Genomic DNA, 16,110 nt, shown 5'->3' on the forward strand with positions numbered 1-16,110 from the left:
TGTTTCTACTACAACCACTTCAGATTTAAGCTATCATAAATACCAATCATTAAGTTTTAGACTACGCTATGAATGTTCCGTTTTCAAGTCTCCTTTGGTAACAAAGGCACGTAATTTACATAAGTTGTAGGTAAACAAATGTAGAATTGATCTACCTCAATTCAATCTGCCATACACTTGATACGTCGGATGTAAATCTTATTTTATCACAGCTTCATAAAGAGCAAAGATACCAGCACTTCAATGATCTTAATTGCTTTCATCTTAATTCGACACACCTGGGCAAATTGAGGTATGGTTTGAACACGAAAAGTCCAACTTAACCCAAGCAACCTGAACGTTATCATGCAATTTTACGTCATTTTAACACCAAACATTCAAATTCCACCTTAGCTTTGTTTCTTACTGACTATCCAGCCATATGTAATTCCTGTTTTCTTGACTAAGCACCGCCTGGTCTTTAACTGTCCCGACGGGTGTTTTGTCACATACACTGCAATCTTTTCCTCATTCTTCTGTAAAACCTACTACGTATGCACTGACCAGAGAAGATTAAAATTCTCTCCCACTGAGATGCCATGGTGTGTATGTTATCACAAACCATGGCATCACGCAAGAGAATCCGAGATTCAAGAATAAAGCACGCCCCGTGGTTCTGATTCTGGTAACTGTAGTTACCACGCGATTTGTCGGAAACATGTCTAAACTCTTGTGTCAATATGAAACGTTTTGTGACACGCCCACTACTTTCATTCTCGTGCCCTTTTCAGTTTCTGGAGTTCTTTCAATGAAATTTCTTGCATTACCCTCAGTCATTGTGATTTTTTGCAATGTCTGACTTACTTTCTGTAAGGGTTACTACTTCTGAATCGCGGAAAAGTGATAATCTTGAAGCAATGATCAAGTGTAGTGTATAGGCCACGCGACCACTTGAGACACTACGAACTGCAGGTAAATATTTGTCAATGACAGACCGCGGCCCCGCTATCTGACAAGTCGGTAGTCATTACTAAGGGTTCTTCATGGAGCCATTGTAATTTTGTTGCTTATCAAAATGAACAAACACGACTTTTGCCAACGGGCAGATGTTTGTGAACATTGAACGTGTGCACAAATGCGTTGGAATATGCAAATGTTCATCAATCAACCAATTAGAGATAAGGAAATGCGAAAAACATGTTACGTCATCAACAGTATGCACAGGCACATTTTCTGCGGAGTTTGTTCAAGATGTCGAGGAACAAGGTTGGTGACGTCGAGCTCTCCGAAACGTCCCCTGCCACGCCAGAGGAGCGTTCTGAGAGTCGCAGCGACTTAACCCCAGAACAAACCAAGAAACCCTGCACGAAAAGTCCAGTCTTCATCTCGGTTGTGACAGTGTTTTCCGTGCTTGCTGTAGGAGGAATAGTGGTGGGAGTGCTGGTGGCGACAGGTGTCATAAACACACAGGTAAGGTCTCACCTGGAACTGTTGTAGAGCCAGACTCACAGCATTGTACCAATGCGCTAATCTACTTTTCTAATCAGACACTACACAATTAATGATAAGTGCTGTAACCGTCACCGCTGAGGCATAACTTCCGTTCAAAGCATCACTTCTGGTACATTCAGCCAGTGCGCTCGAAACAAACATGTGCAGTAAGTGGTAATAAGTGGCACTTGGACTTTCGACGTGATTATTCAAACTTGATTTTACCACAATTTTGAATTAGAAGATATGACTGGCAAATGAAATAAGAGAATGGTGTGCTACGAACTGCATGGTTTGAATTCTGTCTTCAAATCTTGTCAAGATATTTGCAAAAGAACTGAGGAAAGGGAAAGTACCCAGACTCACGCGTATAGCAATAGAGATGATTTTCGGAAAAGCTCTGCAAGTACTGGCTGTTGTATCGGTGCTGAGTATATCACGATGCCATTTTGTACTTGTGTAACGTGCCTGTGTTGTTTATTTGTCCCACATGCACAGACGTCTGGACCACCTTCGACTATAACAACAGGTACTGTTCTTTTCACATCTTTAATGTTTATCAGTTGGTCCTCTGTATCTTAGAGGTGTCCCGGGACGATTAAGCACCCTCGCCACTAAGATCTAACCGTTTGATCTTCGTGGCGAGGGTGCATAATCCGAGAGAAAAGTCTATCTGTATAGCACCGGACAAATTGATGTTTGGAAAGTCATCGTCCGAATGTCATGATCAAAGGCTCAATATTTTAAGAGCATAACTCTCACATTTACGGCAGCCTATAACATTAATCATGTAAAATATTGACGTGTCAGTAGAAAATTAATTCGCGATGTGGCCAGGTGCACGTTACCTTGGAGTCGCAACCACGCCATTAAAGTATTTTGTCGCGTAGACCATAACAACGGCACCCGGTGCAAGGTTATGATTTCACTGTAGTTGGTTTATTCCTTTTCAAAACAGTTCTTTTTTTAAGCTACAGGTGAATTTTAATTGTTTTGTTGTTGTTATCATTCTTTTGTGAGGTGGGTGCTCAAACGTGCTCGAGGGGTGGCTCTCTTGAAACACGGGACCTCCATTAACATCCCTGACCGAAGCTAGGTACTCATTTCCACCTGAGTAAATTTAGGAAAGTCGTGTTAATAAGTGCCTTTCCCAAGGGCACAACATCTGTGGCGTGTCAGGGGATTCAAATCCAGGACCTCTGGGTCAAACACCCTAACCGTTACGCCAACACGACGCCACAAATGACCGTTTGGTTCTGCGTGTCTCCACCGCAGATGGAGGTTGGACAACCTGGGCGGTGTGGGGCGCTTGTGACGTCACGTGTGGAGGTGGTGTACAGCGCAGGACCCGGACGTGCTCCAACCCTGCCCCGGAGGGCGCCGGGAGGGACTGCGCCGGGAAGGACGCCCAAGTCAGGGCCTGCAGCGACTGGAACTGCCCAGGTACGTACAGAATCTGCTAGGCGACCTCATCCCTTTCTCTGTAAAACTGTTTTTACTCGGTTACCCCTTCTCATTTTCATTTCCAATGCAATGTGATTGCATCAAATCGATGTAACAATAAAAGAAATATCAAACAGCAGAAAATATTCTTTTGGCTGCAAAAGCAACGCTTCGCTTATTCGTAGGAAGCGCTGACAAACAAGTCACAGCAACCTAAATTTGTCAGAAACTGATTTTTCACGACTGATAATTGACCTTTATAGACTGCAGCCGTGTCTGCGCGGTCGGTTCTCTGAACCCTACCTGCGACACCTGCATCTGCGCCAACCACGTGCTGAACGGCCGCGTGACGGGCACCAGGAACGTGCCGCTGGACAGCGCCGACGTCTTCTTCGCGGAGAAACCGTGGGAGGCCGCCACCACGACCAACTCCACGGGCAGGTTCACGCTCGACGGAGCCTGTTCACAGGGTGTCGAAATCCTGGTGAAGAGACGCGGATACTTTGACGAGTACGCTAACTCTACACAAGTGGACCCCCTGACATCTTCTGTGACTGTGATGATGAGAGTTAGGGGTGAGTCTTCCTTTCCTAATGACATTTTCCTATATTTGGAGCAAACGGCATTTCCACACCACACTGAACCTAATAGAAACTGAAGGATATCATACGGCCAAACATCAACAGTAAGCGATATGATATGGTAAGAGAGTATTCCACGACGCCATCGACGATGAAGGTAATTTGCATCCATGACCAGCCAGAAGTTTGTAACATTGGGTTTTCACACTTTCACTTTCACAACCTTACATCTTTGCGATAAAACACATCAGTTATATGCAGTTACATGTACATTTTGTTTAAAGCCATACATCAGAAAGTTTCATGGTTCTTGGTCTAAATGTTTTCTACGCAGAGCCTCCGATGATGGACGAGAACCCAGTAGGAAAAGTTCGGCTCGTCGGGCAAGACGTGACGTTTTGCTGCAGAGCACACGGAACACCAATGCCTTCTTCATATGAATGGTACGAAGCACTGTGTTACAGTTACGGTTACAAAAGAATAAGATTTCCATGATTGCAAGCTACCAAACTTCAGAAAAACCCAGCCATGCAGATATCAGAAATGACATTACTGACAGGGGGCGTTGTCCCTCCAATTTGACACAGTAGTATTTGTTGAATTCATAAGAGTCGTGTCGTATTTTGATTTATGTAAAAGTTGACGATTTGTTTCAGGTTCAAAGACGACAGAGTTATGGACGATGACGTGTACCAGTACAACGAGACCCTGACTCTGTACGACCTACAGCAGACAGACTCGGGGGTCTACAAGTGTCGGGCAAACAGCGACGCTGGGGCCAAATACTCAACAGGGGCGCTGCTCACCGTACATGGTAAGACAGTCAGTGATAAGCCTGAGTGCCATCCAAGTTTACTGGTGCTCCCATATTCTCTTATAACCAGCACTGTTACTGGAGAAAATCGGAACCCCAGTTAACCATCTAGGAAGGAACCCATCAACTTCCCAATTTAGCGATATCGAAGATACAACAATCTTACTTAAGCTTTAATGTCGTTCTGCCTAGCTTTTTCTGAGACACAGCTAAATATTCTTTTTTCCCTCGCACCATACCAGAGTGGAACGCCCTGCCTGGCGCGGTTGTTACGACTCCCACCGTTGAGTCTTTCCGCGCCAGGCTGGAGGCCTGCCCGCCTTAGCCCGGGACTTCCTCCCCCCCCTACTTTGCCCCTTGCGGGGTTATCTGGGGGCCCAATAAGTTGAAGTTGAAGTATAGAAAAATGAATACAAGTTCATGACCATGAAAACAGCGTTCATAGTGTCTCTGTTCTTTCATTCCTGGGCATTCGGCGCTTGCGGGGAGGATCTAGAAACCGTTCACGATCGATATCAAGCAATCCAAGTTTCGTCTTCCACAACGAAGCTACTCATCATCGTTTGGACCATGGCTCGAACATCATCATAAGCGCACTCTCTCTATTGAACTATTGTGCTGCGATGTGGTGCAGCAGTCACATGATCAATGTCTTATATGTCGTGTTTGTAGATACCGGCACACCCATGTGCAACTCGACACCCGCCAGCAAGCTTATCGACCTTCCCGACGACTGTGTACAGTCCGATACCAACACGAACAAGTACGATATCGGGGCCTGCAGTCGGGCGAAGTGTGCAGGAAACCTGGGGGACGACGACAAGAGTTGTCTGGATGTCAGAAAGTTCTGTTGCATGCCTGTAGTGGTTAGCCCTCGCACAGTGCAATGTAGCAATTATACTTTAGATTTGATAGCAACAACTGAATGTGGGTGTGGGGCATGTGTAGAACTGACCAGAAAGGTTAGGGGTCGAGCTTTTGGCATGAAGAATGGTACAGAGGTAGCGTTGGATGGAGGAGAAATTGCAATGAGTGGTCAGATGCAGGGGCAAACAACTGCATCAGGTGAATTCGAACTCGATGTGGCTGCCACAGTCGATCATGTGACTCTGACATTTAAGGATGGCTCAAAGAAACTGGTAACCACTACTAAAGTGTTGCCAATAGAAGAAGGCATTGAGCCGTACTTTAAGGTTAGGATGCAGGTCAGGCCGCCAGCTTCCCCCCTTAACGCTTCCGAAACCAGCACTATCAATCTCGGCACCCTCGCAGGCCAGCCCCCGCTAGCAGAAGTAGACATACCCCCTAACTCTTTCTTCACCGAGAGCGGGGATCCCTACACAGGGACAGTTCAGGCTAGTGTAGGTTTTATCGACCCCAGAAATCCTGACGACTTTGACGACATTCAGAGCGATCTGACCACGGTTGATGAGGAGGGGACCCAGCAGGCTTTGCGCACTTTTGGCATGTTTTCCATGGACTTTGAAGATGATGTAGGAAACCCTGTAGTTATGGGAGGGAAGATGACAATGCACATAGATCCACAGCAGATCAACATCAATCCAGACGATGTTGATGAAAACGGAAACCTGAACACCAAGCTGTGGTCCATGAATCCCAGTTCAGGGGAGTGGGAGTTAGTGGGTGACCTTAGAGCAGGGACTGCATCAAGGAGGGGGAAACGTGCACAAACGTTTTTCATTGGCGAATTTGAATTTCGGGGAGAACCAATCAACTGTGACAAACGTGAGACAACTACTAGGAGATGCTGGGTCAAAGTCAGAGTGTACAAAAATGAAGATGCAGCTAAGGGTGTAAAAAGTAGTGACCAAGAACGGGGAGCACAAGTGACCGTAGTCACCGTAGATACACCTGCTTACACATCTAGCTGGTGGGGGTCAAATCGAGGTTTAAGTCGGTACCAGACCCTTACAGTAGGCGCTAACGGAGCGTGTGTGGAAACATTCTGTGAGCCTAGCGGGACTGAGTTTAACGCGTCCGTCCTGGTAAGTCATGGAGGCAGCCAGCTTAAAGCCTTGCATGTCAGTGATCAGCCTCATCCCACGAAGTGGCCAAGTAACCTCGAGGACAGTGTTGTGCATAACGATGACTTCCGAAGCATCTCGTTTGATGTCTTCAAACCGACTACAGCAGATGGCCCTATCTATAAATACGAGCACCGATCCCTGTGTAACGATGCGCCCACTGAGCATAATCACATCGCTTTCTACAACACTGAATACGAACCCTACATATTCCCTCCTTATGTGTTTGATGAGGCGCAGTACAACGAACCCATCAATGCGCTATCCTGGTACAATAGGGAAGACAGGAACAAGACTGTGTGCTTCATCAAAGTGAAGGTTCGCTTCAACAGCGCGAATGGTAAAGTAGAAATCCGCACGAAAAGCGAGGGAGGGGGAGATTACCAGGGAAATGTCGGGAAAGTTTATGGGATTCGGGATGATGAAATAGACTCCGGGGATAGCAGGGAGGGTTTCGGTTGCCTCGAGTTCAAGTGTCCAGGTCCGATTATGACAAGTGTGGGAGACGGCATGCCTTCCCGTCCCCTCCCTGGAAATCCAGAGGACACTGTACTGTTGACCGTAGTGGCTAAACATGCAAGGTGTTATTACCGGGGTAACAACCATCTGTATAGAAATGCTCATGGTAATAAGGAGAGTAAAGCTGTAAATTTTACAACAAATCCTACCACAGATATGGGTACTACAGATACACCTACAGATTATACCTCTACCACTACTGAAACTACCCCTGCTGCAACTCCTGCAACTTCTGCAACCATACCTGCAGGCTTTGCCACTTGGCCATGGTGGATAACTTCTCCTACATCAGTTTCCCCCTATAACGGAACCATCCCTGCAACAGGCATACAGTTAGTGAGTTCAGGCGGCAACCAAGTGAAAATAAGGCTTCCCACAGGGACTGACTTCAGCGGCGTCCCGGGCATCTATATGAAACAAGGGGAGAAGCAGACTGGGTACAACGCCGCTCGTGAGTACTGCATGAAGGGTTCTGAGTCTCCTGGTGCACCAGACAGTATGGCAAACTGGGGAGTAGAGTTTCACTGCTATTTCTAGATGGTTCTTATCCAGAATTTTGCAAGGATCTTCTATTGCAATGTTACTGTAGTTTGTCTAGTACATGTAGATTGGATTTCTCATATCATTGATATAGTGTTTTCAATGTTACTAGAAGAATGATTTTGTAACACAAATCTCGAGTGTGTTCAATGTTGAAATGTAAGAACCTATAAAAATCCCTGTACGGTTTTTCCTATCTATACATTTATTTTGATTGTCTAACACTCGTTGTCTCATTTACTTTGAGTATTGGAAGTTTTCAGATACTTTTCTGTAGAGCAATGCTTTTATCAGTGACTGTATGTCTAACACTTACATGTACATTAATGAAGTGTGGTCAGTTCTTTCAGGCAAGCCATCCTTTGGCCAGTTTAACATTGTCTGGAACTTAAACGAGGTTGCCTGAGGACATTATGACGTCAGTAGATATGGACCGATGTAAGTTTGATACAAAGCATTTTATGACATCATTTGTATGCATCTTTGTGATCATGATCATATCTGAGAGTTTCACAAAGGCATTTGATGGTCGAGGCATGCTTTATGTTGTAACTTTACAAATGATGTTCACATCTGCAGACAGATGCTACTATTGTCATCCACTATAAGAATATTGACTGTTCTTTGTATAGGATGTACAATAAAAGTTGTTTTTTGTGAGTGGAATTTAATCAATTTTGGCAACGATTTTCACATTCATTTGTAACTAGTGACTTTTGTATGTAAAAGTTTGGACTCTATCTTAAGAAGACATTTGAAACATGTAATCAAGTAATAACAAGATTTGCTGCTTGCAATGGTGAATGTCAACCTCGGAATGAAAAGTAACATGTCCTTACAATTTTCACATTTATCTGAGTCAAAGACGGTAATCAGCAATATGTCATGAAGGAATACTATGATATCATAAACATTGTTTTCTTTGAATCAACATCATATCAAGTCAAGCTAGTGATGTTTTGGATCCCTATAATCATAAGTGCAAACAAATGAACGAACGAACAACAACAAGCAAATGACTGGGATAAAAGAGCAACTGATATGGCTTCTTCTGTCAGTAGTTTAGGAACACAATGTGTCCACTGACCAACAAGTCTTGCATGAAAATCAATTTGTGTTAATGTTAGTAGTTTACATTGTACTAGACGGTTAGACTTTAATAATTTTCAGGTAAACAGTGTCAGTAATGTAAAAGAGGACTTTAATCACTGCTATCCATATCAGACTGGAGTCTGGCCAGTCCTGTCAGCCGAGCGTCCCTCCACCTCCTCCGTTCTGTCAGGGCCTCGGGGGTTGAAGGGGTGCGACTGGTCATGGCGGTGTCCACCTGTTTCAGCGCCGGGCCGCTGAAATCCGGAATAGGGCCGAACGTGGACAGCACCCTCTGCATGGTCTCACCGTAACGTTCTATGTAGCTCTGCATCCCTGAACATTAACATGCCAACATATACAAACACATGTTAAAACAAATAGTGAGTATGAGTATGAAACACATTGTCATGTAGAATGTTTACAGATGTCATCCTCTAGACTAGAGGCCAACATCTTATGAGAGAGCAAAAAATTCAGCTTGTTTTGACGTTGTTAGTTTTATGGCATGTGCTCAATTATCAACAGTTTTGCGACAAGTACAAGAGTAGAAGACACAGCAACTCACTTGTTTGCATACAAATGGTGTACAGCAATTTTTCAATAACATTTACACCATGTTGCAACGATTGTCACATATTGTTCACATCTTTTCAGAAGGAGCACGAGTTTTCAAGTTTAAAAACAGACAAAATCATTGCATACATGGCTGTCATCTACAAAATCAAACAAGCATACCCGCTCAACTTATACAGCATTACCCACCAGGACAGAGGCACCTGGCAGTCTGCTATCAAGCCATGACATCTACATCTATGTGCGAGCATGTCTGAACCTTGAGAGACAACAGACGATAAACAGGATAATGAACGTGTGAATGTAGTTGTAGCCCACCTTCCGCATTTAGGTGCATGACCTCCAGTGGCCCCATGAAGGCGTACCTCCGACCCAAACCGGCTGACATCACGGTGTCCACATCCTCAGGGGACATCACACCATCCTGGGGAGGAGAAAAGGATCGGATCATCCATGTGAAAGTGAAAGTGATATGGAACCAGTTATTAACCTGAAATGAACAGTTGAACTACAGTAACTCCTCCACTGGTCATGAGAGAGAAGACAGACACTATGTACAGTATTTACAGGTTCATGGTGCCTAGCTACTTTTCAACAAGCACAATGAACAGTGAACTACGGCTTAACATGCCGTCCTAATAACACGCAACCTTTCCAGTAGCGTGCATGTCAGGTGAGCAACAACAGCTGTGGTTCAAACTCACAGGTCCAGAGGCAGAGATACCAACCACTTGACATGTACACAGGCTATAATCTGTATCTGTATAGCCGGTATAACCGCCCTTCAGCGTAACACACCAGCTTTGTTAGAAGTTTGAAGTAAAGATCTAAAGACCCCTGTCATTTCTGAAACATCCATCTTTCCATATCAAAGAAATACACAAGCAACAAACCCAGCTTTCCTACAAAATCCTATAGATCAGTATCTTGCTAAAATTCTATCTTTTCTTTCCTGCCAAGGCCTATCTGAGGTGAAAAAAATCATAAACATCTAATATACGTATTCGTAATTCTTTACTCTGCTGTCCACAAAAGGAAGCAAGAAATTCTGCTAAAAGTGGAACAACAAAAACAAAACAACAAGGATGATGTCAAGTTTAGTGGGCAAAAGGAGGGCAAAACAGATGAGAATCTAGAGGATGAAATGAAACCTTAAAGTACCTGTATCAGTCTCCAAGACTCTGCAATAATGGCGTACTGTATCCTGTTAAGGGCAAACCCGTCAACCTCTTTCTTCAGGCTGACCGGTGATTGGCCGATCTCCTTCATCAGAGCACGTGTCCGGTCCATGATGCTCTGCTCCGTCTCGGGGTGGGGGATGAGCTCCACCAGGGGGACGTAGTATGGAGGGTTCACCTGGATGATGTAGAAAGAAGAGAACCATTTAAGTGTTTGAGTCTGTATCACATAAGCTATAAACTGCCAAATGGCGTAACACACCATCTCCATACATAGAGTCGTTCATAGAGACATACATACATCTATTACACAGAAGGGCATTTATAACAGCTATAGACACAGAGTCGATAGGTACAGGCTGCACAAGGATCTCACTGGTTGGAGCCATTGCACATTGCAACACATCCCTACTTATATCAAAAGTAACGAGCAGAAAGAAATGAAAATGTCTACTCTTTCAATACAGTCTTATCATACCTGCAAATACTTTCTCATTGATCATCACAGGAACAACAGATGTATGTACAGTATAAACAGGTTCAAAGCTATCAAGAAAGTCATTTTGTTCTTTTCTATTGATGCAGCAGATCATGGTTTACAATGTCTCATTCTAAGAACTGCCACCTAGCATGTTAGTAAGGTGGGCAATGTTAGCAGGTATTTTCACTATCTTCCTTCTGGTCCAATAGTAGGTTGCTATGTACTTAACCACTTAATGCTGATGAGCAACATGACACCCAGGAAAACAGGCATCACACTTTAAGAGTGGGCATACAGTGTGTGCTATGATGCACTGTTTGCCTGTGTAGCTAATATGTTACACCAGGGAATGGTTACACTGAAAGGCAGTTTCACCAGTTGAATACAAACAATGACACCTGTTTAGTTGAGTGTTGCACTATAAGGCAGGTGACTAGAAAACATGCCTGAACACCTCACCCGAACTCATCCGAACCGACACAAAAATCCATATCTAACAATGCTTGTGTGCTGTCTACTGTTATGTATGGTTCTGAAACGTGGCAACTCACTTCCAACCTGGAAAAGAGGCTGGATGCTGTGGACCAGAGATGGCTACGTGCAAATCCTTAGGATCAGATGGCAGCAACACATTAGCAATCAGATAGTCAGGAACCGTACCAGCCAACCTAGACTTTCCACACTCATACAGAAAGCTAGACTGCGCTGGCTAGGCCACGTTGTACGGATGCCTAGGCCATGTAGGCTGAGGCTGCCCAGGGTAGCATTAAACTGGTGCCCGCCAGGACGAAGCGCCCACAACATCTACCGTCTTATCGTGCTGTGATCTGTCCAACTAAAATTAAATGGTATATAGAACTTTCCCATGCAGACCCCAAAAATGATGATCCAAAATGGCAGCCTTCTCATCTAATGGAACGAGCAGAGTAACATTAAAAAACTGTTAAATACTTAAGACTTCCTGTCTGTTTTGTGTCTATAATTGCACGAGTAACATGAACAAGACTGGCAATGATAAAAAGACATTGCCATGGCGACGGTGGTTGTTGTTTTAATTTTAACTGTACCCTGCTTAGGGCACAGTGATAGGTGATGCTGTTCATACAGGATTTCTTACGTAAAGGGCTGACGGGTACCTGTTCTACTGGACAAATACACACACACATAGACACGCACACACACACAGACACACACACACAGACAGCAACAGTTCCACTAGATTCTACCACTAGTACCAGACACACCCCATTGCCAGAACGAACATCGATTTCATCACAGCCTGATCATGACAACTGAAAACAGCCCATGGACCGGGTTCCCACTATACAAAATGACTATTCTACTCCGATAGGACTGCTGTTTACATGAACAACATGTTAAGCCAAATCTACACAAATTTTAACATCATAGTCCACTTACCAACAGACACAGCATACATGTACACCATGCAACAGCTTGTACACTTATGTTCCCTGAACTATAGAACTAAGTCCTCTAGAGCGTGAATGGCCAGGAATGTTAGCTAAGGATGGAATGCCAGGATGGAATGCCAAGATGAAATGCCAGGATGGAATGCCAGGATGGAATGCCAGGATGGAATGCCAGGATGGAATGCCAGGATGGAATGCCAGGATGGAATCCCAGGATGGAATCCCAGGATGGAATTCGAGTCCCACTGGAATACCAGGAACACCAGTCATAAAGGAATTTGCCAGTAATTCCTTGAGCCCTAATGAAATGCCAGCCTGGGAATCTTAATCCAGAAATGTTGTTGTGTAAAAATGTGTCCCATGTGTTCTTGGAAGTGTGCAGGATTATATCAGCAAGAAAGTGGCATCTTATCAGCAGGATAATCATCTAGTACTAGTACTACTGGCTTGCTAAATTTCCTTGCGACAGTGAAATTTTTCATTGATCGATCTGGCTTGAACATGTTCCCAATGTCATGAATGAGGTTAATGCCCTTTATTAATTAATCTGCTTGTATAGGTAACTGAAGCAGCGTGTGCACAATCGTTATCAGTACAGAGTTGATGCAGTTATGACCTGTTCCCTGAAGAAAGACATTAAATCTTACAGTTGTAAGGACCAGCATTAGGGCGTCTAAAAACATTGTAACAGACACACGTTGTTTTAGAAAAGAGCAATATTACTGCAGAGCTGAGGTCTTAAATGGGTCATGTATACATAAGCCTGGCACATCTTGTAGGTTATCTAGGAGGAATGTCCCAAGGGAGGCTTTCTGTCTGACTAACATTCCTAACATTCTTATTGTCTTAATATGCCTATGGACACATGCCTGTACAATTCCTAGAATAGTTGCAATCTGCACACAATACTATATCATTTGGCTCGCCCCTGAGGCGTCGCCAAAAAAGTGTTAAATACTTAGGACTTCCTGCGTGTTTTGTATTCATAATTGCATAGACAATGTATAAAGGACGTCACATAAGGTCATAATCCAATTTACACTGCATATTAGACTCGGATGAGTTCGGGTGAGTTCGGATGAGTTCGGGTGAGGTGTTTAGGCATACCCACAAAGACACCTACCGGGCAATGCTGGGTGTGCTACGATGCACTGCATGCCTTTAATAGCCAGTGTGTGTTACACTGAAAGGTAGGTGAGTAGTATAGTAAACAGGTGCATAAACAAAGACACCTACCGGGTGTGCCACGATGCACTGTTTGACATGTTTTAGTCCAGAGAAGATCTTGGACGGCAGGATACAGGAGGTGGAGCTGGACAGAACCATGTTGTTATCGGCAACCGCATCCAGCTGGCTGAAAATTTTCTTCTTCAGCTCCAGGTCCTCTGGTACACACTCCTGATGGGGAAAAGGATGATGAACAGACATGAATCAGAAAACGCTCCAAATAAAAAAAAAACTGCTTCTCATTCAAAAGTTGGATGTAGAAAAAGGAGCTTAAGTGAATTTTACAGCCTAACTTAACTAAAGCCCATTTGTTTGTTTTTTGGACAACGGCAAATCATTTCACAAGTTGAGGGTTAGTTTGTCAACATCTTCCTTTCAGTGTATGTATAGGGTGTTGCCCATCTCCATTTTTGTAGCCTTTGGGCCACATAGTTGTGCAAACACTACATGTACAGCAGGGGGCTAGTCCACTGGTAGTGGTGGGTGTTTAACTGCCATACTCTTTCCAATTAGTGCTGAGCACTAATAATAATAATAATGGTTTTATTGGTCAGAAATTACCCGCAATGGCAGCCTATTAGCGCTGAATTGATGCAGGGGCACTAAGTGGAAAAGGCAGTTTGTACCAATTTTGAAAGTCTTTGGTAAGTGGGTGTCATGCATAACAAAAAGGGTTTCTCTGGCCTAATTCTTTATCTCCTCAATGGCCTACTGGGTAGAGTACTTTCCTTGCATGTAGGTTGTGGGTTTTATCCTGAGTCATACCAAAGACTTTTAAAATGGCACATACTGATTTCTCAGCTCAGCATGTATGAGAAAGACCATGGTAGTTCAATACAAAATTAATGCTTTACTGCTTGACTCCTCCTGTGTACATCGGTCACAGACAACAGTGCTGCATACCTGGACATGCAGCGCCCCCTGGCAGGCTGCATTAAAATCGCTGCAGCCAGAAATCAGACCAAACTGCTCATCTGCTGTCAGGCTTCCACGCAGGAGACCGGCTTTCTGGAAAAGAAATTCAACACTGAACTCACAATTGCATCATTATGCACAGGGCAAAAATTTGCTCGCTTTGAATCCAGTCTAGTTGTAAGAAGACTGCATTCCAGGCTAATCATTTGCTGGCCAATGTAGATTCTATCCTGAATATTTGCATCATTGCATCAAACACATACTCACATCCTGGTATGTTTTGACTCAATAATTCGATTCTTTTTAGATTAGACATGCCAAATCTGTGTGTCAAGATGACGGAAAGGTCATAATTTTTGGCCAAGATTAGCAACAAGACTCGAAGAATCAATCAAATGACAGAATGAATACTTTGCTTTTATTGCTGTCCAGGGCGATCAAAAACTATAGTACTAAGTCTTGTAGTTCCGACAGTTCAGTTGCTCCCCCTACCTGCAGATCCTGGAGGCGCATCTTGATGTTGTCCAGCGCACCTGACACCTGTTCTGGCAGGATGTCGTACAGACAGACATCGTACCCTGACGCCGCGAACAACATCGCCCAGCCTCGGCCAATCAGACCACTGGAGAAATAGATGAACGACACAGTTATGAAACATCAAACGGGATTGTCAGCATGTTGTGTCATCAATAGTGATCAGCAATCCTAATGTTATTTTGGAGAGAAGGCATTTGTCAGCTGGTCGGATTTGTTGATAAGTTTGTTGCTCTGTGTGTGTGTTTGTTTGTTGTTTTGTTGTTGTTTGGTTGGTTGTTTGGTTGTTTGGTTGGTTGTTTGGTTGTTTGGTTGGTTGGTTGGTTGGTTGGTTGGTTGGTTGGTTGGTTGGTTGGTTGGTTGGTTGGTTGGTTGGTTGGTTGGTTGGTTGGTGGCTAGTTGGTTGAATAGGCTGGTTAGGGTTAGCAAGAAGGTTGCATGGAACTTTGAAAGTTGAATAGAACCTCCTTGCTCAAACTATGAAATCAAATATCCGACAAACTGACAAACATAGTTACTAGTCAACCCACCAACCAAATGTGTTCTTGTCTAGCGTTCAGTGATGTGTTTGTCAGTCCTTAGATCCCAGTGTCGAAGCTAATGTGATAAACATGATCGAAAGTAGGGCAAGACCACGGGACATATTGATTCTGTAGACGTGTACAAAGTCCGGATCTGTCAAAATTATTCAATCCATCCGGCCGGCGAGATCTCGAGTTTTCAACAGTCGGATTTGGCATGATTTTACCGTTAATCCTTGAAAATAAACATCTCCAGACTTACACGGGAATCTCCAGTATACGAGGAACAATTTTCAAGTTCTGATTCACGACATGTAGGGCGAAAACGGAGTTTCTCTTACCTTCCGATGATTCCAACTTTCCCCTTCGACGCCATGTTGAACTTTAGTGTCGGAGGGGGCGTGGCCAATCAGCTGATCGGTAGGTGAAAGGTCAACAGAGGCAAGCAGCGTTGTTGGCAACGCAACTCTACTGCTGCTGAAGTGACGAATTCATACGTCACCAAAAACGTTCAAGTGTATAACGTTATGATCGACCTTTGGCCTTTTTTTTTTAAATGGACGAAAGTCGATGTCATCAATATTATCAAATCAATATGGCCTAATGAACGACACCTGAACCATAAGCACTAGTAAAGGCCTAATCTGAGGCGCGCCTTACACGGATAACCGACTGGCACTATAACGTACAGTAAAAAGCGCACGCCTAAAAAAGCGTACAAACACTAGAAACTTTACACTTAAAACA

At 44.0% G+C, this 16,110-nt stretch overlaps 2 protein-coding genes across 2 annotated transcripts; one reads left to right on the forward strand and one right to left on the reverse strand.

Annotated features, from left to right (window-relative positions):
- Positions 1 to 1,199: 1,199 nt before the first annotated feature.
- LOC136434429 (cartilage intermediate layer protein 1-like) lies at positions 1,200 to 8,083 on the forward strand. The gene is made up of 7 exons (XM_066427222.1): positions 1,200 to 1,449; positions 1,969 to 1,999; positions 2,746 to 2,913; positions 3,177 to 3,488; positions 3,829 to 3,937; positions 4,151 to 4,308; positions 4,981 to 8,083. Exons 1-7 carry the CDS (start codon positions 1,231 to 1,233, stop codon positions 7,407 to 7,409), a joined length of 3,426 nt encoding a protein of 1,141 aa, XP_066283319.1. The 5' UTR covers positions 1,200 to 1,230; the 3' UTR covers positions 7,410 to 8,083.
- Positions 8,054 to 15,791, reverse strand: LOC136434435 (lambda-crystallin-like). Its single transcript, XM_066427233.1, has 7 exons — positions 15,705 to 15,791; positions 14,801 to 14,930; positions 14,297 to 14,401; positions 13,403 to 13,564; positions 10,239 to 10,433; positions 9,396 to 9,501; positions 8,054 to 8,837 (listed from the first exon to the last, which is right to left on the reverse strand). Exons 1-7 carry the CDS (start codon positions 15,737 to 15,739, stop codon positions 8,614 to 8,616), a joined length of 957 nt encoding a protein of 318 aa, XP_066283330.1. The 5' UTR covers positions 15,740 to 15,791; the 3' UTR covers positions 8,054 to 8,613.
- Between the last annotated feature and the right edge of the window lie 319 nt (positions 15,792 to 16,110).

The sequence above is a fragment of the Branchiostoma lanceolatum genome, chromosome 1 (assembly GCF_035083965.1).
Source record: "Branchiostoma lanceolatum isolate klBraLanc5 chromosome 1, klBraLanc5.hap2, whole genome shotgun sequence".
Taxonomy (NCBI): Eukaryota; Metazoa; Chordata; class Leptocardii; order Amphioxiformes; family Branchiostomatidae; genus Branchiostoma; species Branchiostoma lanceolatum.